Genomic DNA, 27610 nt, shown 5'->3' with positions numbered 1-27610 from the left:
TAATTATAGTTCTGTCAAATACCAGTGAGTGTTTCAATTATGGCAAAGTTGCTTTATGAAAATAAGATATTGCTAGAATAACAGTACTCGCCATTTCTACACAATCATATAATTTGTACTTCATGCAAAGCCCAGTTTTACCTTGTTCCTGATGTCCTGTAGTCTCCCCCTGTCTAGAAGTTGGACATTTTGAAGGTCAGAGGTCAGCTGATCGACATCTTGCTGGCTCTGTTCCACGAAACTATTGATAGTAATGAACAGAACAAGAAAAATATATATAATTTCTTTCCACTTTATTCTACAATACAAAACCTGGATACTCTGCTCACTGTCTAATCTAATAAAAGAGAAGCAAGACAGTGTATTCTGATTAGTGGACCTTGATGACCTCAAACCAATATAGCCTGTAGAACAACAAATTCCCTGAACACGGAAGGTACAGGACTGGTGTTCTGATTACTGTCTGACTGATTTAAGATAGTTAAATACAAATCAAATAAGCCACTTTTCTCGGTATTTTACCTGGGTGAGGAATGGGAATAATTACTGACATTGTATATATATAGCGATATCTAGAAACGTTTGACGGTGTGTGTGTGTGGGTGCCAGGCAGCCCATGGGAAGTGATTTGGGGAATGTCATTTGAACGCTTGCTATCTTTAACGGACATGTGCGATTACATATTAGACAGTTTGTGAGTAAAATCCCCGACATCCAGTTTGTATCATTCAAATTCGTCTATTCATTTGACGTCATCTGCACCATGTTGGATTACAGTGTATGCTATAAATTAAAACACACGAAGCTGCTAACAGCTTAATCCAATTAACCGCCAACAAGATTGCCTGGATATTCAATTCACGATTATCATGACATCAATAAAAGGCCTGTATGATGCCCTGATTTCTGACACTATGACATTGACATCTAACTGGTGACCTACCTATTTGTTGTATTGACCTGACCTCCGACCCTGATGACCTCCCCCTGCAGCCTGCCTGTGTCCTGAGTCAGGTTGCTGCAGCCCTGCTGCATTGTGGGAACTCTGCTGCTGTTTGCAGCGCTCACGTTTCCTGCAGCCTGCCCTGGCGAGGGAAGGGCAGCAGCTGACGTGTTCAGTGCTTCAGCTTGGGACAGGATCTCTGCTGTTACCTGTGTGACAGGAAGAATGTAACAGTGGGGATCAACCTCCACTAACTGACCAGTCTAACAGGTCCGGACCTTTTAGCCTAGTGGTTAGCGTGTTGAATTCCTTGCCGTGCGAATCGGGATTGGCGCGGGTTCGAATCCCGGGAGCGGCGTACTCGCCCCTTTGGGTTTTTACAGTGGTTCCCACACCGGCCCTGTGAGTAACGATCAGATCACACAGGAATGTCGTACTCGGAGACTCGGGATGAGTCTGGAAAGAAAAGGGGGACTAGTGTAACAGTGGGGATAAATCTCCACTAACTGACCAGTCTAACGGGTCTGGATCTTTTAGCCTAGTGGTAAGCACGTTGAATTCCCAATCCCGGGAGCGGCGTACTCGCCCCTTTAGGTTTTTACAAGAATATAATGGATAATGATGTACATTTTGATTCCAATTTATGGACAGTGAGGAAACTGTCTATAAAAATGAGAGTTTCACCATGAATCAAGTTGAAGAAAAGAGGTGATTTGTTGGGCTTGACTGAAAATGCAAGCCATTGTAAGGCTGCATCGTACTTACTAGCTACCAAAAAAGCACCATGCTTATACTAGTCCAAATTAGGGACTGTACAAAATTATAGGGGGGCCGGTTGTCAGATGGTCGGGTTACAAAAAAATTCCTAGGCCCTCCTCCCACAGATGACCCCCCCAACCCCCCCCCCCCCCCGTAAATTGCTTATAGTCCATTCAGCCTTTTTCAATTGGAAGGCGGAGCCCAACCCTCTTATCTGACTGCCTTTTACCTCCCTAAAAAGTCAGGTGCCCATTTTTTCACCATGGGTAGAGTGAGAAAAGTCGTGTTTAGTGCCTTTCTTAAGGCTGAATTATTATGATTATAATATTATAATTATAATGTCGAACAAAAAAAGCTCTTACCTGTGACTGGTTGTTGACCAGTCCCTGCATGTTTTCCACCAGCTGCAGTGCAGTCTGTGCCGTGCCTGAGGCAGACTGCAGATCTTCCTGCAGCTGTTGAACCTGCTGCGTGGCAGCCTGGCTCCCAGACTGCACCTGTTCCACCTGCTGCAGGGACGCATTCACCTCCATCTGGCTCTCTTCAGGGAGAAAAGATTCAAAACAAAATCATTTCCAATCATTTTTTTTTTTCTAGAAAAGTCATATATGTTTATTCCAATTTGGTGAGGTGGGAGTATGGGAGCCCCGGTAAACTTTTGTAAATCCTGAAGTTTTTGCGGTTTTATTTTTGGGTTGACTTTCCTACCGCAAATTTATGATAACAGGAATATACATTCCCAATCTATTATGACTGTACTACAAATTGAATTGCCAAAAATAATTACTCAAGCAACTGGACAAAATTTTGAAACAGTCAGACGTTACAGATAGCACCCGTTGTCTTTCGTCAGTGACTAAGGAAAGATCTGGCAGAGACAGGTTTTATACCAAAACTCTGAATAGATATGTTAATGAAGTGAAGACAATTTCAGATGGTTCAATAGAATAGTATGTTTCTTAGTCAATGACGAGAGATAGCGGATGCTGTCTGAAACATCTGTCTGTTTCAAAAATTTATCCAGTTGCTTGAAGAACACTTTTTGGCCGTATCTTATTACCTGGATGTCTAACCTTCATCAACGTACAGATTGAACTGTTTCAACAGTTACTCAGTGCAGTGAACATAAAACATGGCAAAAGAAACTCCCTGAAAAAATACATGAACTTAGTAAGATGGCACCCAGGCAGTAGTAATATAAATACTTCAAGATTTTCACGGGGTTCTATAACAATTCACTGCGAACATAAAACCACTGGAAAAATGCTCGTTCTGTATCCTGCCTACTTTCCCCTTTGTTTCAACCACAAACACTCCATTTTCTTCCTAACACAAAATCGAATCCCTGCAAACTTAAACGCAGTAACTGTTATACAGTACTTTATCCTTACCTTGAGCCCATACAGGGAAGTTCTGCAGCACATTTAGCATGTCCTCTGCTGCAGTGAAGTTGTCCTGTGCTCTCTGTACTGCAGCCTGGGCCTCAGTAAAGGCTTGTGAGGACCTGTCGTACAGAGAGTCATCCTGAAGTTCCAGTACCTCTCCATCCAGCTGGGCTGTTGTCTGTAAGGCCTGCTGTATGTTCTCAGATGTAGCTTCATCTTCAGACGTACCATTGGTCACCTGAACACGAGTTTGAAAAAAATTCAGTGCATGGCTGTACAAAGAATGTCTAAGGTAACCCTGCTAAAAAACATTGATTTCAACTTTCAATTGATGAAATTAAGTTTGGTTTTCAAGTTAAGTTAATATATAAAGTTTGATACTGTAAATGATTTTGTCATCTTCTGTACAACGTATATGAGACATGAGTCTTGATTTCAACTTTCAATTAATAAAGCTAGACTAGGTTTGTTTTTTTAATAAAAATGTGCTACTTTAATTTGATGATTTTGTCATCTTCTTAAACTTGGGATATCTATGAACTGAAAGATAGTTTTATTAAGGTCAGTTGGAAGGTGCTTGAACACAACAGTAACTGCTTAATGCTTGAAACAAGCACCCATCTGTCTTTCTCCCTTGATTTCTTTTACTCTAGATCTCAGTCTCTCACACACTCTATTCTTAAAACTCCATCCTCCATCTTTCCCTTGTGGATGCCTTCAGGATGAATTGATGAAGAAGGCAGCATGCCTGTTGTTGTCACCCTCGTCTCAGTCCGCGTACTTTCTTATCCCCCAATTACTCGTCCAGTCGAGTCTTAAAAGAGTTCACTATTTCTGCCATTACAACTTTCTCCAGGAAGGTGTTCCATTGGTTAACTGTGCGGACACTGAAAGACTGTTGGCGTACCACTGACCTATCCAATGGGACATTCAGTTTGAGACAGTGACCTTGTGTTGTTTGCACTGAGCTAATTTAGAAAAAGTCTCCATGGTTGACCCTCTCTTTTCCCGACAAGATCTTGTATACTTGTATCATGTCTCCTTGGATCCATTCTGTATGTCCCTCTCTTTCTCTCTCCCCAAACACATATTTCCAACTAGAAATCCCGCCAAAAACTGACCTGCTGTGTCAGGTTCTCAGCCCTCTCCTGTAGCCCCATGCTCCTGTCAATCAAATCCTCCACCTCTTGTGTTGGCAGGATTCTCGTGGAGTTCACTGACCTCTCTGTCTCCATGGCAACTCGTGTAGCATTGGAAACCGTGCCATACAACTCCTGTACCTGATCTGTCTCTGAGTCTAAGCTGGTTGAAATGTTCAGTGCTGTTTGGTTGAGTAGTTGGATGAGTTCTGTTGTGTTCTGGTGTAGAGTGACAGCATTGCTTGCAACCTATAGAAATCAAGCAAGACAGATTTAGCAACAGTTTTTCAAGTGAACAATGCACTATATATTTTATTGGCCTAGATGATGGGTGCAAAATTTGCTCAAATTTTGGTAAAAGCATGAAACTTGGCATAAATGTTCTATACAACAGTAGATTCTAGTGGAGGGGCGATTAGAAATCTAATTTTACATTATGACAACTGTTGCTAGGGAACTTTTTTGCTTAGCAATGACTGACTTAAAGGGCTAATGTCTGCACATACTCAGGATTCATTACACCAAATTACTTATTTTCGTACGACAGTTAAAGCTTGCAGCTATACTTTGCATCAATTTCTTAAATGTCAGAAATTAGAAAGACATGACTTAAATATAGATTTAGAACTTTTCATTACACTAGATGACAATGTGCTTATTCTAAAACTGACTGGTGGCTCAATGGATAAAAAATATTAATTTTAAAGAACTTTTGCAAACATCTGCAATTCTTTTTTACTTTTTCAGCAAGCAAAAATTAAACTAACCTGAATAAAAGGACTATAAAGCTAATAGGTGTCGCTGCTTACAGATGCGGTCCCAAAAGTAAATTTGAAAGATCTGTTACCGGCAACACCTATAGCTGCAGTGCAAAGTGAACCAGTCAGAATTGCCCTGAGGAAGGTGACAGATGGTCAGCGAAACGTCAGTGTGAGTAAAACACTTGGTTGTGTACAAAGAGTCTTTTTATTCAGTGACTTACCAACCTGGAAAACTATTCAAAAATGGAAACTAACCAGTTGTGCTTGCTGTACCAGCTGGAATGCCTGTAGAGCTGAAGTCTGGATGTCTCCCAGTGTGTCCAGCACCATGGAGATACTGGAGTTGACCTCGCCCTGAATGGCAGCCATTGCCGCCAACGTCTGGTTCAGAGTTCCAACTAAGTTGTCCAGTTCTGTTGACACACTGGGTAGGGAGTCTGGAGAAGTGAGAAAATGTGTTTGTTACAACCTTTACTTCTAATGGAAGCTCATCTGTGTTGGTAGTAATCATAATACAATGCTAAACTTTCTTCCAACACTAAGGAATACACTGGATACATGAAGAAGGCGACAGTGGTCATCGAAAATCTGATCCTGTGTATTCCAAGTGTTGGAATAAAGTTTAGCATTGTACTATAACCATGCAATCAGCACTTTGGGCACAACCACACAATCCTCACCATGGACACAACCACACAATCTGCACCATGGACAAAACCACACAATCAGCACCATGGACACAGCCACACAATCAGCACCACGGACACAACCACACAATCAGCACTGCCATTTGCTGAAATTGCAACATGGCAATATAATGATTCAGAGCAGATAGACAGTACACTAATCGTCTTGATTCTAAGGAAACACAAAGTTTGCTTCCAAGTTTATCTGTGTTGGAAGAAATTATTCCGATGGTACATTGGGAATTACAGTTCAAAACTGCTTCAGATACATAATTTTTATTTTAACATTGAGAAACAATTGTGGGATGTTTGGAGGTAAAATATCAGATCATTTATAGTTCACAAATGTATTACAAAGACAGTATTTTTGCTTATTCCACATGATTTTTTTTCAGAATTATTCTCACGCCACATGCAACATCCACTTGAAAACCATTTTTGCATTATAGTAAAATATTGTTTATACAAAAGAATACTTAGTGCTAATACTGCAGATAATAATAGCAAAGTAGGCATATGGTCAACTTACTGTTGATTACATTGTAGGCCCTCTTGAGCTCTTCAACAGTGTTGTTCCTTTCAGCCTGTCCACTGGTGAAATTTCCCAGTGCCTGTCCCAACAGCCCCTCTATCTGCGCCACTTCTGACTCTATCGCCACTTCAAGCCCCAACAAGACCTCCTGAGCAGACGCGTTCAACTGGTCCAAGGTTTCGTGCATTTCTGCCGCCATGTCTTCTGTCTCCTGTGACCGGTTGTAGAGACCGGTCACTTGCGACTGGACGGTTTCCAGCCTGGTTGAGAACCAGACGTTTTGGTCGGCGCCAGTGGTGAGCGTGTCCACAAACTGGGTGATGTTGTCCCGAAGCAGCCTCAACTGGATTGTTCTGGTTTCAATCTGGTCGTAGCAGCCTTCACATTCTATATAGAAGTATGAAAAAAAAAACTTATAGTAATTGTCAGTGTTTGAAATGTGCTTAGGTGCTTATTTAGAATTACACATGTATTTGAGTGACCCCCATATACATGTACACATGTACATGTACTTAATTCTACCCAAAAAAATCAGTTTGGACTATTTCATATTAAGCAGATAAATGATGCATTCTAAAAAAATGCACAAGCCTTATTCTGGGCTGGTTTGAATTTTGAATGTTTCTGTTTGTAACTTTCATAATTGCTGACCTTACCGTTCACTTGTGTTGGTGTTAAGGTAATTCATTCGTTGTTTTCTTGCGAAATGGTGATCCTACAGCTAGCTCTTACCTATACATCCAAATGTCTCGTTATAGTAGAAGTTTCCCCTGCACTGGTCACATTTCAGACCTTCAGTGGAGTTGCTGCAGTAGCACTGACCATTTTCCTGGTCACAGGAGCCATTCACTGAACCAAGGGGGCTACAGCTGCAGTCTGAGAAAGTACAACAGGTTAGAGCAAAGAGGTTAGCAGCCTTGCCTCTGGAACTAGAAGCCATGAGTTTGATTCCGGCTGTGTCACTCACCCAACATGCACGCTACCGGAAAGGGTCACAGTCCTTAGGATGTCACGACCAGTGGAAGAATAGCTCTTTAGTGAGCTAAACTGGATCGAGATTTTTTGTACAATAATGTAAAGTTGTATTACAGGTCTCAGAATGTTAAAAAAATAAATATTGCAGATGAACATTAACTGGCCTTGCTGATTTATGAAAAGGCCATACATGATTTTTGAGTTGTAGAAAGTTTATTTCTGGTGATGATTGTATAAAACTGGAGGAAGTTCCAGCTTCAAAGTTTCATTCCTTGGATTATGTATTGAATCTTTATTCTGCAATGTATACTATTCACCATACTGTAATACAGTGCTAAACTTTCATCCAACACTAAGGTATTCACCGATAAAATTTTCAACGACCACTGCCGCCTTCTTCAGGATCAATAATGACCAATCACTGCCGAACGTAAACTGGCGAGAGTTACAGACACATGACTTTATTGACACGTGTCTTTACGGATACGTGACGGCAGCTATTGGTCAAACGTGCCAGGAAGTTTATAGCGCCCACTGTCTCTGTTGAGTGATGGCTGGAGTGCCCTGATGTACATGTATATACACCATACTGTAGTTGATTAACATATTTTGAACAAATTTGAAGAGGAGTTGCAGAATAATCCAAATATAGTGAAGTCACAAGATGCCTTGTCAAAGGACATGATATCATCAAAAAGCTATCAATATTAAGGACGAAAAGGCTAATATTATACTCACTTTTACATCCAGGAAAGTCAGGGTTGTCCAGTCCATAGGTGTTTTCAGCACACCTGTCACAGTCAGGCCCCTCCACATTGTTGTCACACAGTTCACAGTGTTTACCTGGGGTTAGGGGAATGTATATGCAAGGGTTCAACATTTAGAAAAGAGAACTGCTGTAATGTATTGATGCACTATTAGTAACAGAGCTCACAGATGTCATACAGAAATGTCTGTGTAAGGAGTGACTAACTGTTGTAGTTATTTAGGATATTGGAGTTTTATTTGTTGTTGCTTTCTTCCTTTGTTGTTTCAGGTGAGACTTACTGGTTGTGCAACAATTGAAAGAAAACTCATTGACAAATATCCTACATAGAATCTGGATGTTCTACCAGCCTGATGAAATTATTTTCTGTTGTAGTTATTTGCTCATTATTATTATAGAAATTTTCCTTCTAGGGAGTACAAGCCATTCTTGAGAGAGAAAGATATCTATTTCCCATTTGGATATCCTTTAATAAAGCTTCAATAAGGCCTTAAGCATTTTTACATGATAAGTGTATTAATCAGAATACTAAACCATCAATGACATTTGAGGTACCTGAGAAACCTATCTTGTCTTATCTCTGGGGCTTTTTTTGGGGGCTTACAACACACTTGCTGACAATGAATTCTTTTTGTACTGGGTCGTTTGGGCAGCCAGCCCATAACCATTTGGCCTGGTAGACTCGTGCAGGCTCTACCGGGCCAAATGGTTACGTGCATGGCTGCACAAATGAAAAAAAAAGAAAAGAAATGTGACCCACATCCCTGAAGGGACCTCGGGTATAATCTCGGGCTGTTTGTACAACTGACAAATGACCCTGGTAGTACAAAAAGAAGTCATCAGCAAAAGTGTATAATAATGGCCAAGAGAGCCTGCTATGATATAGAAGCTATCTTAGAATTATGTCTGACAAAAAAAACACACAAAAATCCAACCCCACAACCTAGCCCCTCTTAACCTTTAGCACACTGAAGTAGCTGTTTTGCACCCAATACCCTATTGTTTACAGGGTTAGGCAGCAGGGAGGAGATTAACCCACCTGTTCTCCCAGGCTTGCAGTTCAAACACTCTCCAGTGATGGCATCACATTGAGGCGGAGAGGTCAGCGTGTTGTTGTTACAGTCACACGGCACGCAGGGCACGAAGCGGTCATTCAGTTCTCCATCACGATGGTACCCCGGAGAACACTCATCACATGACAGACCTGAAAATAGAATACAGTCATTTCTGAGTTGTTTATTTATTTACTGGTTCAGCATGCACATGCCAGGGTTGCCCAACTACCCGGAGGCTATCACTAAGGGCGAACCCATGTAGGTTTTGAACCACTCACACCGGGAAGGACCCCTACTCTTTTCGATAAGTGCAGAATCAGACTTTTGTGAAGTAATAAATGATCATTTCCTTCTCCAGCACAACAAGATTCCATCAAACTCTAACAGCAATATTTTGGACTTAGTCTTCACCAACATTCCCGATAGAGTGTCGGACATCAAGGAGCTTCCAACCGAATTCGACACGGATCACACGATCTTGGAATTCGGCATTCACTGCAAACTGAACCCTAAGCACGGGATTTCTCGGAAGGTCTACAACTATCGTCGCGCCGACTGGGAGGGTCTTGGGGCGCACCTGGTCTCAAGTCATCTAGCTGAGGCCGTCGGTCAGTGCCAGGACATTGACTCGGCCTGGGAATCCTTGTCGTCTACGATCCAGTCAGCAGTCGACCAGTTCGTGCCCTGTCAAAGACTCAAGGACTCCACTACACCACCATGGATAGATGGCGAGGTCCGTGACATCCAAAATCAAAAGCGGACGGCGTGGCACAAAGCCAAGCGGACGGACTCTCCATCACACTGGACAAAATATCGAATGCTCCGTAACAAACTGAAAGCCGTTCTGTCTCTCAAGTATGCGAGTTATTTGGACAGTTTAGCATCTTCCTTACATGAGGCTCCGAAACGCTTCTGGACCTTTGTTCGTGCGAAGTCTAAATCCAGAACTTTACCACCTGTTGTGCATCTTGAGGACTCTGTTGCTAAATCTGCAGACGAAAAGGCTACTTTGTTCAATAAGTACTTTTTCTCTACTTTCAGTCAAGCTGACCAGAATGTTCAGAAACCTACTATTGATATCGAAGTTGTTGATAGCCTTTGTAACCTTCTGTTTGATGTCGACTCTGTCCGAGATGTGCTTGTCAATCTAGACACAAGTAAGGCTGTCGGCCCTGATAATATTTCTCCATTTGTGTTAAAGTATTGTGCCCAGGTACTAGCACTCCCTTTGACCTTGCTGTTCAACAAATCAGTCACTATAGGCGTGGTTCCTTCGTGCTGGAAAGAGGCTAACGTATCCCCTGTGTACAAAAAGGGGGATAAGCAAGTCGTTTCAAATTATCGGCCGGTTTCTTTATTGTCTATTGTGAGTAAGGTCATGGAGAGGTGCATGTACGACATGGTGTTCCTCAGGGCTCAATTCTGGGGCCAATGTTATTCTTATTGTACATTAACGATTTACCTTGCTCAGCCCAAAACTCCACTGTAGCCCTGTTCGCAGATGACTCTAAGTGCTATAGAGAGATATGTAACCCTGGTGATTGTTATAAGCTACAGAATGATATTTTCTCCATGTATGAGTGGAGCCTTCGATGGGGAATGTCTTTCCATCCATCGAAGTGCATGGTCCACCGTTTAACTCGTTCCAGGAGCCCAGTAACCTTTACCTACTATATGTCAGATATTGCCCTATCTACAGTCAATAGTATGAATGACCTGGGAGTTCTTGCCCAGTCTGACCTGCTGTGGAACAGCCATATTGTGAATATTGTGTCGAGAGCCAATTCTATTACTGGTTTCATAAGACGCACGGTCGGGTATGAATCCAGCCTTGTAGTACGTAAATCATTGTACATAACACTTGTTAGATCATTGCTTGAATATTGTTGTCAGGTTTGGTCACCTCTGTCTCGTAATATGATGTCACTGTTGGAGGGCGTGCAGAGGCGGGCAACTAAGTTCATTATAAGTGATAATGCAGATGCCCGTGAACTAGATTACAAGGCTAGACTAACATTCCTCAACATGTTACCGCTTACGTACAGAAGGGAGATTGCTGACATGATGGTGTTTGTGAAGGCCATGGCAAATGTTTATGATCTAGACATGCACCAATATGTATCATTCTCCACTAGACCAACAAGAGGTAGTCGGTCTCACATGTTAATGCCAATTCGTTGTAAAACTTCAACATTTGCGTCGTCCTACATGCCCCGCCTTGTTACCGAGTGGAACAACCTCGGTGTCTCAGTTAGAAACATGGGGATGTTGGCCTCACAACAGTCAGAACTCTTGTCATTCAAACGGCTGCTTATCACGTCATTTTCAGACAGGTTTAGAGAGCATTTTGTAACTGATAACCTCTGCACATGGACATCTGCCTGCAGATGTGCTACATGTCTGGCGTTAAGACCGCGGTAGTTAGTGATAGTGCCTCTCGGATGAAGTGCGATATGTTTTATTTTAGTCATGTTTTAACTAAGTTGTTGTGTAGTATTGTGCGATATGACTGAGTACGTTAAGCTATTGCTTATGTAATTGTATAATTGTGTAGGTTTAAATGTTTGTTATACCTGATGTAAATATTTCTGTGGGGTGGGGGCTAGAAAAGGCATCATGCCTGTTCTCTCACCCCTTCCACATCTGTGGTAAATTTAAATAAACAAATAAACAAATAAACAGTGGGTTCTTTAACATGCTTGAAGTGTGGCTCTCCTCAAACATGGGACCTCCATTTAACGTCCTATCCTAGGGACGTTCCTAACCAAAGCTAGGTACTCATTTATACCTGAATGAAGTGAGGAAAGTCGTGTAAAGTGCCTTTCCAAGGGCACAACATCGGGGCATATCCGTGGCTTCGAACCCAGGACTCTTGGTTGTGGGCCAAACACCGATTATGCCACATGACGCCACTGAGTTGTTGTAAACTTTTTAAGACCACATGTTGTAATTTCGTCAGCCTGGTCCAGTATTGTCCTATAGTCCATGGGCCAGGACTTTTTGACACTGAATTCAAAGGGCTGGGACAAAATATTGAACAATGATTTTCAGTAAAAATTGGTTTATAGGCTTATTGACTAAATAGATAGAAATATATTTCATTCTACATTTAACTAGTTACCATCATAAAATGAGTCTATACTGATTGGAAAAGTATTGTTTATACATGTTTTCTTTATCCGAGGGCTTTAATATCTATGATAATATCAGATATCTATTATATAACTGAGTAGTATAACAGGAAATGGACAAATCACGAAGGAAAACAAAAGACAAATTATCTAGAAAGTACATTTATGACGACAAATTTACGTCAATGCAATCATCACCTGATAGTCCATCTGGGCAGCTGCAGTTCTCCACAGACAAGACAGGTGGCAGGGTGGAGTCTGCTATGGCGACGGCAGTCTGTAGCACCACCCTGTGCAGTGTGACTGTGGTGTTACCGACATGTCTGGGCACCTTTACACTGGTCAGGTCTGATAGAAGTCCTACAAATCAAAAGATATTCTTCTAAGTTATAATAATTCCACCTGGGTACATAATTCCGCTACCCTGAAAATATGTGTCCAACAAATCTCCAACCCAACGTCTCCCAGCATACACTACCAACTGGATTTGGGGTTAAATGGATGTTTTGGGAGTCCTCACTCATACTGGGGGTGAAAAGGAGAGAAAATTTACTCTTTTTAACTCACTTTTCACTCCTTAGGTCCGTTTAACCCCATATCCAGTTGGTATAGTGATAATGCACTTAGTCTACTGTATATACCTGAGGGATGCTACACTAGAGATCTCTCAAACACACTCTTTTTCAAAGTTGCGGATTAAGTGACACGGCGGATGTTAATGGAGGTTAACACAAAACCTATTTCAGGATAATCTGTTGGTCAAGATAACAAGGCAATCAGAGATGGCAGGCTTCACTCCCTTACCCATACTGCTTTGCAATCCAGATCACAGAAACAAAAATCAGAGATGGCAGACTTCACATCTTGTTGAAATACAAAATAAATAAATTTTAACAGTTCTCAGTCACTGTGGCCATTGTGGTAGATGTTGGCACATCTGCAACCAAATCCGTAGTGTGTTTTTTGGCACACAGTTTGACAGATTAGCCGAATAGGCTCGGTGGGCGTCACTCCACCGTCCGGGAAGGTAGTGTAAAGTGCCTTTCCCAAGGGAGCAACGTCGGGGCATGGTGAGTATCGAACCCTGGACCTATTGATTCCAACTTAAACGCTCTAACCTTTACGCCATGCAGACGTCACAATATACAAACAGTGTCACGTACAAAAACCCACGGAGGAAACCCACAAGTCTTCTAACACTACGTGACATGCTAATTGACACCTTGGTGCTGAATTGCCATCAATGACTTGTATTAAATGTTAGTAATGTTTAACCCAGTTAAATGTATATGTGTGAATAGATAAACCCCTTCAAACTTACCAAATGGTTGGAGAAGAACCTGAACTGTTTCCGTTCAAAGTGAGCAGCAGGGCAAATAAAGTACATGTGATTTTAAACAACGGGTCCAAAATTAGAGTCTCAGTCAAAACACAGCTTTTAAGACTCATAAACAAAGTAGTTGTTGCAGTTATCATTAAATAAATTCAGAGGGTTTCTAACTTTGGGAAAACAGCAACCAAGAAAAAAAGATAAATTCTGAATTCAAGTTGTACTTGAATATTATAGAATATAGCTTCTGGACTTTCAGAAAGAAAAAAAACATGCCAAGAAAAGTAGGATTTCCACATTCTGAGCCAATCATGTTGAAACGTTAATGAAAGTTAGACATCCAGGTAATAAGGTAAGCAGAAACTGGAGAACCAGGTTTCATAACTATTCAGAGTTTTGGTATAAAACCTGTTTTTCCAGCTCTTTCATTAGTCACTGATAAAAGACAGCAGATGCTGACTATTTCAAAAAAAAATTATCAATGTTGCTTGAGTAACTAGTTTTGGCAAATCACGTTGAAAGTTTTTTTTATAACAGAAAGGCTTGCTGTACTTACTGTTGAAATAAACAGCCTCTAGGAAGGGCTCTATTTTGGAGATGTTCCAGTATGCTTCATGCAGCAGGAGGGAGATTTCCTGCAGTGCTGCGGGAGATCCTGAAGCGTTGCTGCGTGGCTGCACCTGCAGAATTTCCCTCCCCCAGTTCACCAGGCTGAAACCTGCTCCTTCTAACTCCACCAGCCCATTTGTGCTCACCTGAGATAATAAAAAAAAAAACAGTGAGAAAAGGAAAGCTTCTTTAGGAAGCTTCTCTGTGTGTGTTAGTCCTCTGCTGGTCATCTCTTAATTTTCATAACACTGGTGGCAAGACTTAGTATAAAACAATAGACTCAGTGTATAGTTTGGCATAAAGTGAGGTGCACAAGCCATAAGGATGAAATTCCATGGATCCATGGGGGAGATTCAATCCCAGGGTGGGCCCCAGCTTTGGGCATGTAGTAAGGGATGGCAATAATCATTTAGAAAGGGGATATAGCATGTGAAGCTGGCAGCCCTGTGCATGAGGTTCAGCTTTAGATTGCAGCTGCAGGCATTATACCTCTGCATATAAAAAACATATGTCATAACATTTCATCTCAAGCATTGTGCTTTAAGTTCAACTAAATCAGGTTAAAAGAAAAATTTGTTGTAGTTTCTATGTTAATTGTAAGTTCAATGAGTCAGTGCAAGTGTTCTGAATTTCTAACATCTTTCTTCTGTCTATATTGTATATAAGCTCATTTGACAATATTCAATTCACCTACTGCAAGCCAGTTGTAACCGGGCAAGAGTGTTGTAAATGCCCTTAAATATTTTCTTACCAATCAAGAAAAAAAAGAGAAAACCTTTGACCTTACCTCATCATCATCACCACCAACCAGGTCAAGGGTCAGGACAAGGTTTAACCCATAGGATCTTGTGTGGTCTCCCACCAGAGTTCCACTAACATTGTAGCTGGAGACCTCATCTTCTGTGATGATGTCAGAGCTGCAAGTAATGAAAAAAAAGTGAATCAACGACACCAGTAAACACTCGGAGTTTAAGCAACACTTGCAATTATGTAATTTTATGTAAAAAGATTAGGTGTGACAGGTCGTTCAGTGACCACCTGACTGCAAAGATTGTGCACAAAAAGGCTGCATACTGGCTATACACAGTATACACCGTCATATAATTTGTCAAATTTTCATTCAAACTAAAACATTGACTGTATGTTGGTACCAGTATGGTTACTAATTTGCTAACTAAAGATACTTTTATTTACCATGCCAGAAGACTTTGTATAAGAAGACTTGTCTAGGTTATTCTTTACCAACAAACAGTCATTATAACCCATTAACTGTGGACTGCACTCTTCTGACACCCTGGTGATTCAACAACAAACAGCAATACACAGTGGGAAGCAGCATATATATGTCAATAACATGCCACGTTAACAGCCAACACAGATCACAGAACCCATTTCTGACAGGGAAACACCATGGAGAGGTTGGTGGTTCTGATTCTCCTCGCATTTCTGCGCCAAGGAAGTGCAGCAAACGTCAAGAACCTCCCCGAGATTGTCCATAACCACGAGACAGTGGTTGGGGAAAATGAAGTCACAGGGCAGTGTGCAGTGTGCTGTCCCTCCCAGCCAGCACCGTCCTGCCCAGCTATGGACCATCTCCTGCTGTACCTGAGCACACAGGACAGCCTGGAGGGACAGCTGGAACAGCTGAGGAACAGGACAGACAGCCTGGATGGACAGCTGCAGCAGCTAACTCAACAAGAGCTGGCTGAGGTGAGTTCTCTATAGGCTTACATTCTAACCATAAAAAGTTGTGGAAAATCTATCATTTGATAATCAATCAATTATGGACTTTGAAATGTTCTCCAAATTTCAAACAGTAAGAAAAGCTTTCAATTTTGATAGCATATCCACAGCAAAAAAAATACTGCAGTACCAAAGAAAATTTGGAAAGCCTGAATTTCAGATTTGGTCACACCCTGTCTAAATATCATTCCAATGCACCTAAGCCTATAAGCCTACTAAGATATTTTCTTCACTAAGAAACCTACTGTATCTATGTATTGACGGTACCAAAACATACTTTGGCAGAGGTAATAAGTCATCCATATAACCAGTGTAATATATACAGGAACTGATTTTTGACAAAAATGTGTGCTATCAGTTCCAGGCTGAAGTTGACCTGAAGGCCACAGTTGAGGGGCTTCAGGCGACAGTCAGCAGTCAGGACAGCATCATCCAGCAGCAGGCTGCAGCCCTACAGCAGCTGCAGGGAACTCTGCAGCAAATAGAGACCACCAATCTGCAGCAAGCCAGCAGCTTGCAGCAACAGGAAACAACCATCCAACAACAAGCTGCCACAATCCAGCAACAGGCCAGCAGCCTGCAGCAAGTGGAAACAACTCTGCAGCAACAGGAAACAACCAATCTGCAGCAAGCCAGCAGCTTGCAGCAACAGGAAACAACCATCCAACAACAAGCTGCCACAATCCAGCAACAGGCCAGCAGCCTGCAGCAAGTGGAATCAACTCTGCAGCAACAGGCAACCACTTTGCAGCAACAAGCAACTACCTTACAGCAATGTGCCACAGACGTGCAGCAACTGGAAGGTATGTCATGTAAATATATTATAAGTTAAGTCAAGTAAAGTCAAAATGTTTATCAATTGGATGGCAGCAAGACCTAATACGTGAGGATTATTAGCCAGATAAAATGTGTTCAGGTGTGAAGAGTCTACAATGTAAATGTATACAATCCCAAATGCTTGCTAAAATTAGCCAGTGAATGATTATTTGAAAGATTAATATGCTGATTGACTTCAAGCAACTACATAACATGCCAGTTTTCTACATGGTTGAGGCATGAATGGCTGTGGTCAAAGCTTTCATTATGTTTACCACTCCTTCTATATATATATAGACTTGGCTACCGGCCCTCATACCTGCAAGGAACTTCTCAACAGCGGCCATGACACCAGCGGGGTCTACATGATCTACCCAGCAGGGGTTATCAGTCCTATCCATGTCTACTGTGACATGGACACTGATGGGGGAGGGTGGATGGTAAGTCACAGTGCATTAGAATCTTATCACTAAGCCTTGTACTTTGGTCGTAAAATCTTCCTGAGTGTATTCTGGCCTTGTTGATTTAAAACTTGGAACTAAGGTGCTCTACACCTGTAATATACCAAGAAGTTTCTAATATGTTTATGATTAGACCAACCTCTATAAAAAAACAAGTAGATTTTCAGGTCATAGTTGAGGATATATCTCTCTGGAATAGCCTTTTATTTCCTACTGTCTGGCCAGCTTGTGCCCTGCTGACTTGGCTCTAAAACTTTATAATAATTCACTCTGACATATGGCTCACTGTTTTCAAATGGTGCAAAATGCTGCAAATATGTATCCGGCTGAGGTGTCTAACTGACACCAAACATAGATTTCTCATGAGAAAAACAAAGCAAAGAATATGAAAATGTCCTGTTTCCCAGGTGTTCCAGAGGAGGCAGGATGGTTTAGCAGATTTCTACCTGGACTGGCAGGCTTACAAGACTGGCTTTGGGGACCTGAGGGGAGAGTTCTGGCTAGGTAAGGGAAAATCAATGACAATTGTTTTCTTGGATTTGCCAACAATTCTGCATAAGACTTGAATATGATTTTTATCAAGAGAATCAGCTGGTCTACATTTCGAAGTTCATTTGTTTTGATGCACCAGATTTTTGTTTATGTGAGAGAACATCTGTTCACCACTCGTCACACCAGGACAATTGACCTGCTCTCTCCAATGCATAATACTCTGTGAGGGGTCTTGTCTAGTGTAATATACAAGTAGATTCTGAAGTAAAACTTAGAAGTTGAAGTCTCATTTCAACAATAATAAAGAAGGGCTACCGAGTTTGGTTGGCTGAGAACGCAAGTTATAGCGCAGCCACAACCACTATCGGTTCATGGATAGAAGACAACTTGCTTTGACCTAAATATTTTCTCAACAGGAAATGACAACCTGAACCACCTGACAGCACAGGGAGGATATGAACTAAGGGTCGACCTGGAGGACTTTGAGGGAAACTCGTCCTTCGCCAAGTACAGCACCTTCAGGGTGGAGGATGAAGGACACAAGTACAGGCTGACCCTAGGGGCTTACTCAGGAACTGCAGGTGTGAGAAACATAAATGAAATTTAAATTTCACAAATATAGACCTCTTGCCAATTACGGCGGCCATTTTGAATTTCCCGGGGTAGGCTTGAGGTCAAGCATCAAAGTGAGGCTCGAGTTGGGGTCTCATTATTCTAACCCATGTAGGTATGCCACCTTTGATCGTACATTTTGCCCCTCTAAGGTGAATTACTGCATGATTTGTTTATTTTCTTAATGATGTTAACTTCAACTCAACTTATGGATGTCACCGATCAAACAATTTCATTTATCTCTTAGGAAATTTATGACATACTAAAAAAGCCCACCTTTTCATGACATATTATTATACATGTATATAGTCACATGCATAATGCTACTTTTATTAAAACCTTCTCCCTGCTGCTTAACTCTGTAATCAATTAGGAATTGGGTGCCAAAGAGCAACTTCATAGTGCTAAAGGTCAAAGAAAAAATCTTTAAAAAACTGATGCATCAGGGCTCTAATAAGTGGGCGTTTTATTTCAGGAGATTCCATGACACGCCGGGCTGCCTCCATGTTTTTCTCCACTAAGGATAGAGACAATGATGCCGCTACAGCAGACTGTTCTCAGATCTACAAGGGAGCCTGGTGGTACAAAGACTGCCATCAAGCCAACCTGAATGGCTTGTACCATGCTGGAGCCCATCAGTCCAAAGCTGATGGTGTTAACTGGGGGACGTGGAAGGGATACTACTATTCTCTCAAACGCACTGAGATGAAGATAAGACCTCACTAGATTCAACCATTCTGTATCAGGTTCTATCAAGAACCTCCTTGGTCTGTAAGAAGCCAACTCAATAGACCTAAGCTTGTTTGTAAATCAGACAATGATAGTACAATACAAAATCTGTGAAGTACAGACTGTCATGTAGATCAACTTTATCAAATTTACAGATATCTATTAGAAATGAATTGATATCAACTTTGGTTGCAACCGATTCACCTTCTTCCTGCTGCCTAACTTTATAACCAATATACAAAATGTAGACAACGGCCACCTTAGTGTGCTAAAGGTTAAGAAGAGAATTGTGTTGCCAACTGTCCAGACATTTTTCCAGTCAAGACATTTCTATCAGGCGCTCTCAGTGTAAAGGCTTAGGTATACATGCTGCAGAGGATCAGCCTATTACATGCAGTTTGTTGAAATTCTTTCAAATTTCTTTATCCTTTCTCACGAAAATTATCAAGGATGGTTTCTCACCTGTTGGCATCCACACTGCAATGAAATATTTGTAACCATTAATATGTCTGAGTCTTATTACATGACAGGGGAACATTACACTGACTGACATTAAACAAACATAAAGGCCTTATACATTTTGTATCTCTTACTGAGCTTTTCGTACGTTGTCTCAAGCAGCATTTAATATTACTTCAAAATACTACCCAGCCACATGTTACAAACAATCTGAACTTGACTGACAAACATCTGAAATCTAATAAAACAATGATTCCATGACCCTGAAAATATACGTCCAAACAGATCTCCAACCCAACGTCCCCCAGTATAATGCACACCTGTAAATCTGAACTATGCATACGTGTACCTGGGAGGTGCTGCACAAGAGATCTCTTTCTAAACCGGGCCGTTTTTGTAGATTTATGTAACCAGAGGGATTTAATATGTTAATTGTGGTTAGTAAACATAAATATATCATTTGAAAGAAATGCTCTGCTGCCTAAAAATCTCACCTGTTGACGTCCACAGTGATGTTCTGCAGCAAGATCCCCACAGCTGATGTGCACCTGTCTGTGTGGTTAAAACAGAAGCAGTCCTGGCAGCCGTCAGGGTTCCAGGTGGCCAGGTTAAAGGTCGTGTCCCTGCAGGTGTTGCACTCCTCCCCCTCCACGTTGAACTTGCAGGTGCATGACCCCTCAGTTTGGTCACAGGTCATGACCTCCGACCCTGCTTCATCACAACCACAAGGACTGTGGAGAAAGATAAAATGCAATACTTTAATTTCAGAATTCTGACTTCTGTCAAGGCAGCAAGTCCTCATTCAATATAGACTTATTTGCTCGTGATATGCAATACAGGTATTATTTACAATCCTTTGATTGCGCAAGATTCTGATCGATGAGTCCTGAATGCTGTTGGAGATATGGTCAAGTGAATGGTTCAAATTGGGAACGTGGAAATTAAATTTAATTTGCGAAATGCAGTTACTGGCTGATTCTACCCTGATATTTTGGTGGTCCCAATTGATGACATAAAAAACGACTACTCGCGCAGATTGTTTCAAAACTCTTTTTAAATGTCCAAAAAATTATGATAGAAATGCATTTATATGAGGAAGTAAATTCTATATCATACAGATTGCCATATGCAGAATATTTCTAGTTTTAACGTTTTGATGATGCTTTGGTTGCCTTTAAAACAGTGCCTTCCACTTGGTTAAACCAACCCTGCCTTTAGTAACCACCTGCCCTCAGCAACCATTTTTTAAACATAAAATCATCCTATCAATAAGGCAACCAACAAATTAACAAAAAAAGCAATGCTCAAAACCCGCAAAAAGGTAAATTGGGTAATCGTTATTGGGCCAGCTGACTGCTCTCTCTTTGCAGCCAGGGGCTGAATTGCGAGAATCTTACAATAGGCGGGGTTAGATGTCAAGGGTCTGGAGCAGCTGCCATTCGGCACGCAGGTGACCTCAATACGACAATTGCCCCATGTGCAGCCATAGGACTGTAGGTTTTGAACCATTCACACCAGGAAGGACCCCTACTCTTTTCGATAAGTTTTGTGGGTCCTTTAATGGGCTCAAGGTGTGCATGGCTCTACTCAAACACTGCCAATATACTATCAATGTTCATCATCACTTACCTGCACCCCTGTGAGGAGAAGTTGAAGAATCCCGGCAGGCAGACGTCACACTTGTCTCCACCGATGGTGTCCGTACAGGGGCACTGTCCTGTCTCATCGCACTGTAGGCTCACTGAGCCTGTCTCATTACACAAACAGGGGTGGCAGCCCTCCCCACTCTCAAATCTGGGGAAAAAACAATTTTAACAACAGGCTTTTAGGCAGGATTTATAGACAGGCTGTCCAAAAGGTAAGGGGGAACTAATCATAACCAGACTTGTCAATCGATTTCCAAGCTGTCCCAATATCTCATGAGTGTCGCAGTGTGTGTTTGAACTGGGTGTTAACACAGAAACATACACAGATACACACACATCAAAAAACTATATCTCCATTTTTTGGAGGCTATTAATGACATAATCTGTTGCACTGAGAAGTTGACACTCTTGGCAAAGTGTATTAGAAAATAATAGTTCCAGTTTTGTTTAACATTGATCCCTTTGAATTTCGAAAACCATTGGAAATGTTGGATCTTTAAAATATGCTCACTAAAGTTATGATACTATACCAACAATTATGATGTTAGAGCAAAAAAGATACATTAACTGTTAGTATAGTAATAAGAAAAAAAATTACACAGAACTTTTAACTGAGTAAAAAAGATGAAATTATTCAAATGCAGCACTTACAATATTTGGAACATAACATTCTGAAAGCAACCATTAAAATTGTAAAGTGTCAGGAACATTTTCTCTCTCTCTTACCCAAAATAATCCAGCTGACAACTCCTGCACTGCAGATCTGCTGTAAGGTTACGGGCACTCAGCATGGATGCGCCGGACACCCCTGGGTGGCAAGGACACTGGCCTGTCTCAAGGTCGCACACCAAATGCACAGAACCAAGGTCACTGCAGTTGCAAGCTATATAATGGAAAACACAGTGTTACAAAAAAAGTCTAAGACTGATCTCAATTCAGTTTAGCAAAATAAAGAGCTGATCTTCCACTGGTCGTGACAGAGAAGACAGACACTATTTTACAGGTTCATTGTACCGGTGAAATTCCTCTAGCTCTTTTTGACAAGCACAATGAACAGTGGACCCTGGCTTAACGTCCCGTTCTAAGGACTGTAACCCTTTTCGGTGAGCGACACAGCTAGAATCAAAATCATGACTTCCAGTTCCAGAGGCAGAGCCACTAACCACTGGACTAGACATGCTACACTAAGGTATGAGATTGACAGGCAACTTTGGTGTAATTTAAACACAAATTGGAAGCATTCTTTGCAACCAAAGTTTCTGTTGAAATTTTGGGACTACAGTCTGTAAGTTGCAACACCTATAGCTTCAGTGCAAAGTGAACCAAACAGAATTGCCCTGAGAAACATTGGCTGAATAAAACACTTTTGTCTTGGTTGTGTACAAAGAGATTATTCACAAATATACACAGAGAAAACGCATTCTTAATTTCTTAGAACAAACTGAAAACTTACCTGAGCATCCCTCCTGTGACAAGCTGTGATACCCAGGTATGCAGGTGTCACACCTGGTTCCTCCCGCACCTGGCTTACACCTGCACTGTCCACCTACATCGCTGCAGTCTGACGACCCTCCCACTGTACCCACTGGGTCACAGTCACAAGCTGCAAAAGAACAATGTCATGTACAAACTGTACTAAGCCACAAAAAGAAACTATGTCTGTGGGTTGTGGGAAGGTAGTAGTTAAACATAGTGATTGCTATAGCCTGAAAAACATTTGTGAACCAAACATTTGGTAACCTCCTGACGAGAATTCTTGCCCATTATCTTACCCGTTACAATTATCCTGATCAATAATTTCATCAGTCTTTGAAATTACTCTTACGTACACATATACGATACAAGGGGAGAGCTACGCTGTTTGGGGCATGTGATGTCTTTAATCCGTGAATCTGCTCTGTGGTAGAAGCTTATTGGTTGTAAAGAGACATCAACGGCCAAAGAACGGAGTCTTGGCGATTAAAACAAAAACTGTAGTGTAACATTTACGTACAGTAGTCAATGTGGTAAGGTTAAACAATTTTAGGCTTTCTTGCAAGAAACCAGATTGCAGCAAGGCGGGATGGTGGTAAGCGGGAGGCGGGCCCAGCCGCTCAGACAGCAGAAGTCGCAGGAATGGAGGTGGCACGAGTTGAGGTCATGGGTCACTTCCTCCAGAGTAATTCCCTACGACTGGTCCAACTGACCAATCCTACCATTATCAGTATTTGGTAGATATTACAAAATCTTTAAGAATCAAAGAAAGCACTGGATATGGTTGAAAGGGGTGAAAATTATACAGTGTAAAAAGTTATTCACACACATACCTCTTGCCCCATCATACACCTGCACACTAAGTGAGAAGACCATCTGTTGGCATTGCTCCGTCCTGGCTGTGTCACCAGTGGGGAGGGGGGCAGAACTTCTCACACAGTCCTGGTACAGACCCTTGGTGCTGTTGTCTACAGAGAAAAGATGCAAACTCAAAAATCAAACTGTGAAATAAGAGAATAGGGATGTCTACCATTGCGTTGGTCTAGCGGTAAACAATCTCATTGCCGGAGCACAAGATCCCCCCTTTGTTGTTGCAACAGTGAACCACACATGTACACACTGGTTAGGGGTTGCAGTATTTTGGAGTGGACATTGCAAGTTGATATTGTGTTTAAAAACATGCACATGCATACTCATCATCATTATACATGTATACTAAAACACCAGTTACATCTCTCCAAAAGGATAAGGATAAAACAAGACCAAAGAAATTCCAAATGCAGTTTGTACTAACCAAGTCAAAATATACGCCAAAAAAAATACTCATTGACAAGCAACTGGATAAAATTTCGAAAGAGTTAGAGGTTTCAGACAGAATCCACTATCTTTCGTCAGTGACTATAAGTCAAAATATGCATTCTTGTATAACTTGTCTGAAATACCATCATTTTGTTCTTTTTCAGATGCAGATTGTAGTAGAGGACTATAGTGCTGTGAGAATGTGGCACATTTGCGTTCAAATGAAAGATTTGAATGTTATTCCTACCTGCAAGCTCATAGACAATTGACTTTGTCACATCAGGTATCAGCAACAAAGAGTCGACTGTCACAGGTGCACTTGCTCCATCCAGATGTACTGACACCTGGTACCTGCAGCGTCTGTCCAGCTGCACAGGGTCAGTCACGGACACCTGTCCAACTCCTGCTGTTAGGGTGATGTTCTGAGAGTAGGCAAGGCCTGTTTCATATGGACACAAGCTGGAAACCTAAACAAGAAAAACAAGAAGCAGACATAAAGTTAGACTTCTGGCAGACTAGCAGCATGACACAAATGCTCAACGACCTGCATGACCTCTGAAAGGAGGAGGAACGCCCGCCTCACCTTCTTCTACAATCTAGTGAACAACCGTATTAATATAGACACTGACCGTTTACTGAAAACAGCTCAGGGGCGCACCCGGGGGAGCCACCATCTCAAGTTTCAAACTATCTATGCTAGAACCGACACATACAAACACTCATACTTCACCCGTACTATTCCCCAGTGAAATGTCCTGCCTGACACACAGTTGTGATGGTTTACACCGTTGAGTTATTTTGTGCCAGGCTGGAGGCCTGCCCGCTTTAGCCCGGGACCTTAACTCCCTCCCCCCCTACCCTGCCCCTGATGGGGCTATATGAGGGTAACAACAATGTAGATTTAGATGAGAATAGTTGTTGGAGATCAAGGTTTCATGTACAGCGTGCCAAGTGTTAGACAAACTGAACTTTGCACGTAGTAGTCAGGGTGCATTGTCCAGTGGTAAGCAACTCTGCCTTTGGACCAAAAGGTTGGAGTTTGAATCCCAGCTGTTGTCACTCATGCAATACATGCATGTTACTGGAAAGGGTCTCAGTCCTTAGGACAGGATGTAAAGCTGTGGATCACTGTTTGTTGTAGTTGTCAAAAGGGGCTAGGGGAATTTCCCTGGTACAATAAACTTGTAAATACTGTACATAGTGCCTGTCTTCTCTGTCACGATCAGTGGAAGAATAGCTCTTCAGCGAGCTCACTTTCTTATTTCTGGAAAAATAGTGTTGACTTGTCACACCAATGTGGCCTATTTTCAGCACTTTCCAAACAGGCTGCTGTAAAATGCCTGTGCAATTTTATTTCTTCAATTTTCAGCTGGGCATTAAATCTGCATTGGTTATGGGTTCAGGCAGCAGGAAGATTTAAAACCATATGAATTAAGTCCACAATCCAAAAGATTGTACATTATGCAGGAAATAAGCACACAAAAGACAACACCAATTGCCTGATGACAGTCCAGTTCATCTGATGGCATAACCATGTGGTATAACAACATTTTCAGCACCAAGGAGAGGAATAGTTTTTCTTCTTTTAATTAGAACAACTTTTATTCTTTTAAAGGTGTATTAGGTAAGATTTTTGCCCCAAAATTCAATCTATCATCGAGAAAAAAAGGAAAAAAAGTTTACGTGAATTATATGTACAACAACTTTTCAGGATATTTACATCATTATTTTATATTCCTGGTGTCTATACACTGTGAAACAACATATGTAAAGAAATGGTAGGAAAATCTGTTTTCTATTTTGCCCTAATGTTACATAATGTACCTTCAAGATCTTCCTTACTGTAAAACATTTGTGAAACATGATCGAACTGCACCTGTTCTGTACTGTTCCCATCTACAGTTAGGTTTGTTGGGATGCTGTCATTCATTCGGATGCTGTTGTTGCCAACAGATGACCCATTGACCCCTGAACTCCCTACGGTGAAGACCTGTACATTGACTGATGACAGTGTTGTGCTGTTGTCAGCTGTGTGCCTCACTGCAAGAGCATAGAACCTGTACAAGGCAACAATGAGATGTAATATACTATAATTCTAGACTTGTTTCTTTCACTGTAAGTTCACTGTTTTCACAGTCATCTCTGTACCGTGAACTTATCATCACGGTGAAAAAAACTGCAGTTATTTTTTATGATTCCTTCACACAACAGTTCTGTAAATTACTTGTTACCACCGTGAAGTTAAAGTTCAGTGAATATGTCAATTTTCCTTGCACCGTGAAATTTTGCTACGGTAACCGTGAAAATGAATTACAGTACCGGTAAGACAATAAAGCTTTTCTGCACATTATATGCTTCACCACTTCCATCTGGTACACTATTATAATTGAGACACTGATGATTAATATAAATCTGTTCAAAACATACATTTCAACTGTTACACACATATGAATCTGGCTATATTTGTCCCATAAATATAATGATATCATGTAAAAAGAGTTTTACAAAATAAAGCACTCTCCAATCTTGAGAGAAATATTAAGTGACGAACCTTCTCAAGGGAAATTCCCAAATCAGAGCAAGGTATGTTTAATACAAAATTGAAGTGAAAACATCAAGGCAATTCACTATAATAAAAAAAATAGACTATTCAAAAGACGTTATAAACCTGTAAGTATATTGCAGTTATTTGCAACAATGTTACGTCCTCAGCTGAAATCAGGTACCCATTCTTAAATCTGGGTTGAGTGAGAAAAGTCATGTAAATTGACTTCCACTAGGGCACAACATTGGTGGTATGTTAGATGATTCAAACCCGGCTTGTTTCTGGGCCAAACACCCTTACACCAATCTGTTATCTGATCATAAATAGTGTCAATGACTGAACTTACCAGTTTTGTTCCACCTCAACATTGTTGAATGTGACCGCAGCACTCCCATTACAGGAGACGAACCCCCTGCCTGTGAATGGTACAGTCGCTGGAAGCTCCGTGTCAACGACCCTACAGTTAGTCTCAGTGTTTTCGCCCTCTGCCTCAAACATGATGAAATCCAGGCCAGGTACGTAGTAGCCATCTTGTGTTTGGTTGCAGCGTAGACCCTGTAGGTTGGGTCGGCAGTCGCACTGGCCCATGGAGCCGTCACAGCTGGTGTTCAGGGAGGTGGTGCCACCCACATCGCACAGGCACGGGAGGCACTCCTAAACAGACATTTTCATGTTAATATCAATAATACACAAACGGAAGACTGTCATTTATTGACAGAAGTTAAACTTAATTTTCATGCGTCAACGTTCTAACGGTGCACGCACCAGTTCTTCCGCGACAGGGGTCCGTGGTAGTCGGCGACAAAAAAGGGTTTTCTCTTTCTGACACTTACAGTCATTTTCTTGTCAAAAAATTGTGTTATGTGTTTAGTTCCACGGGAAAATGCCAAATTTTGCGCCTCATTTTTGACAGAAAAATACTTTTTCCCTCTTATATTTACTAAAATTACTAATAGAGGTTGAAGAAACCAAAACTCGGGTTTTCTTGTAGCTCGAGGGACATCCTTTATTCCCATTCACAGTTATTTTGACTCAGAAGTATTTCCTGGAAGAGACGGTACCATAGACTTGAGGGTGCGCAAACTCGAATTGAGACCCCAAATAAACTAGGGGGTGCCCCCCTAAATGTTTTATGGATGAATTGGTGTTACTCGAAGCTCCCCGCATCCGTGTTCCAGGTGGTTTGAGATTCTGTTCCAGTTTGTCTGGACAGTGACCTCAAATGAAGTACGCACCCCCTCTTTGGTTGAAAATTTGAATACCG

General features: G+C 41.5%; 2 protein-coding genes across 2 annotated transcripts; one reads left to right on the top strand and one right to left on the bottom strand.

The window, feature by feature from the left end:
* Positions 1–370: 370 nt before the first annotated feature.
* On the bottom strand, positions 371–27185 carry LOC136441970 (laminin subunit gamma-1-like). Its single transcript, XM_066438542.1, has 22 exons — positions 27180–27185; positions 26693–27000; positions 25678–25858; positions 24049–24268; positions 23336–23470; positions 22483–22632; positions 21756–21912; positions 21013–21177; positions 19878–20114; positions 14859–14988; positions 14019–14217; positions 12331–12492; positions 8986–9150; positions 7919–8023; positions 6938–7081; positions 6203–6592; positions 5243–5424; positions 4209–4475; positions 3094–3325; positions 2065–2243; positions 944–1152; positions 371–404 (listed from the first exon to the last, which is right to left on the bottom strand). The coding sequence occupies exons 1-22, from the start codon at positions 27183–27185 to the stop codon at positions 371–373; spliced, it is 3957 nt and encodes a 1318-aa protein (XP_066294639.1).
* LOC136441359 (fibrinogen-like protein 1) lies at positions 15482–19169 on the top strand. Its single transcript, XM_066437609.1, has 6 exons — positions 15482–15781; positions 16173–16617; positions 16928–17070; positions 17499–17595; positions 18000–18164; positions 18671–19169. Exons 1-6 carry the CDS (start codon positions 15482–15484, stop codon positions 18919–18921), a joined length of 1401 nt encoding a protein of 466 aa, XP_066293706.1. The 3' UTR covers positions 18922–19169.
* Positions 27186–27610: the final 425 nt, after the last annotated feature.

Source organism: Branchiostoma lanceolatum, chromosome 9 (assembly GCF_035083965.1).
Source record: "Branchiostoma lanceolatum isolate klBraLanc5 chromosome 9, klBraLanc5.hap2, whole genome shotgun sequence".
Lineage (NCBI taxonomy): Eukaryota > Metazoa > Chordata > Leptocardii > Amphioxiformes > Branchiostomatidae > Branchiostoma > Branchiostoma lanceolatum.
Note: the sequence above shows the minus strand (reverse complement) of the source record. Positions and strands in the feature narration are given on the sequence as shown.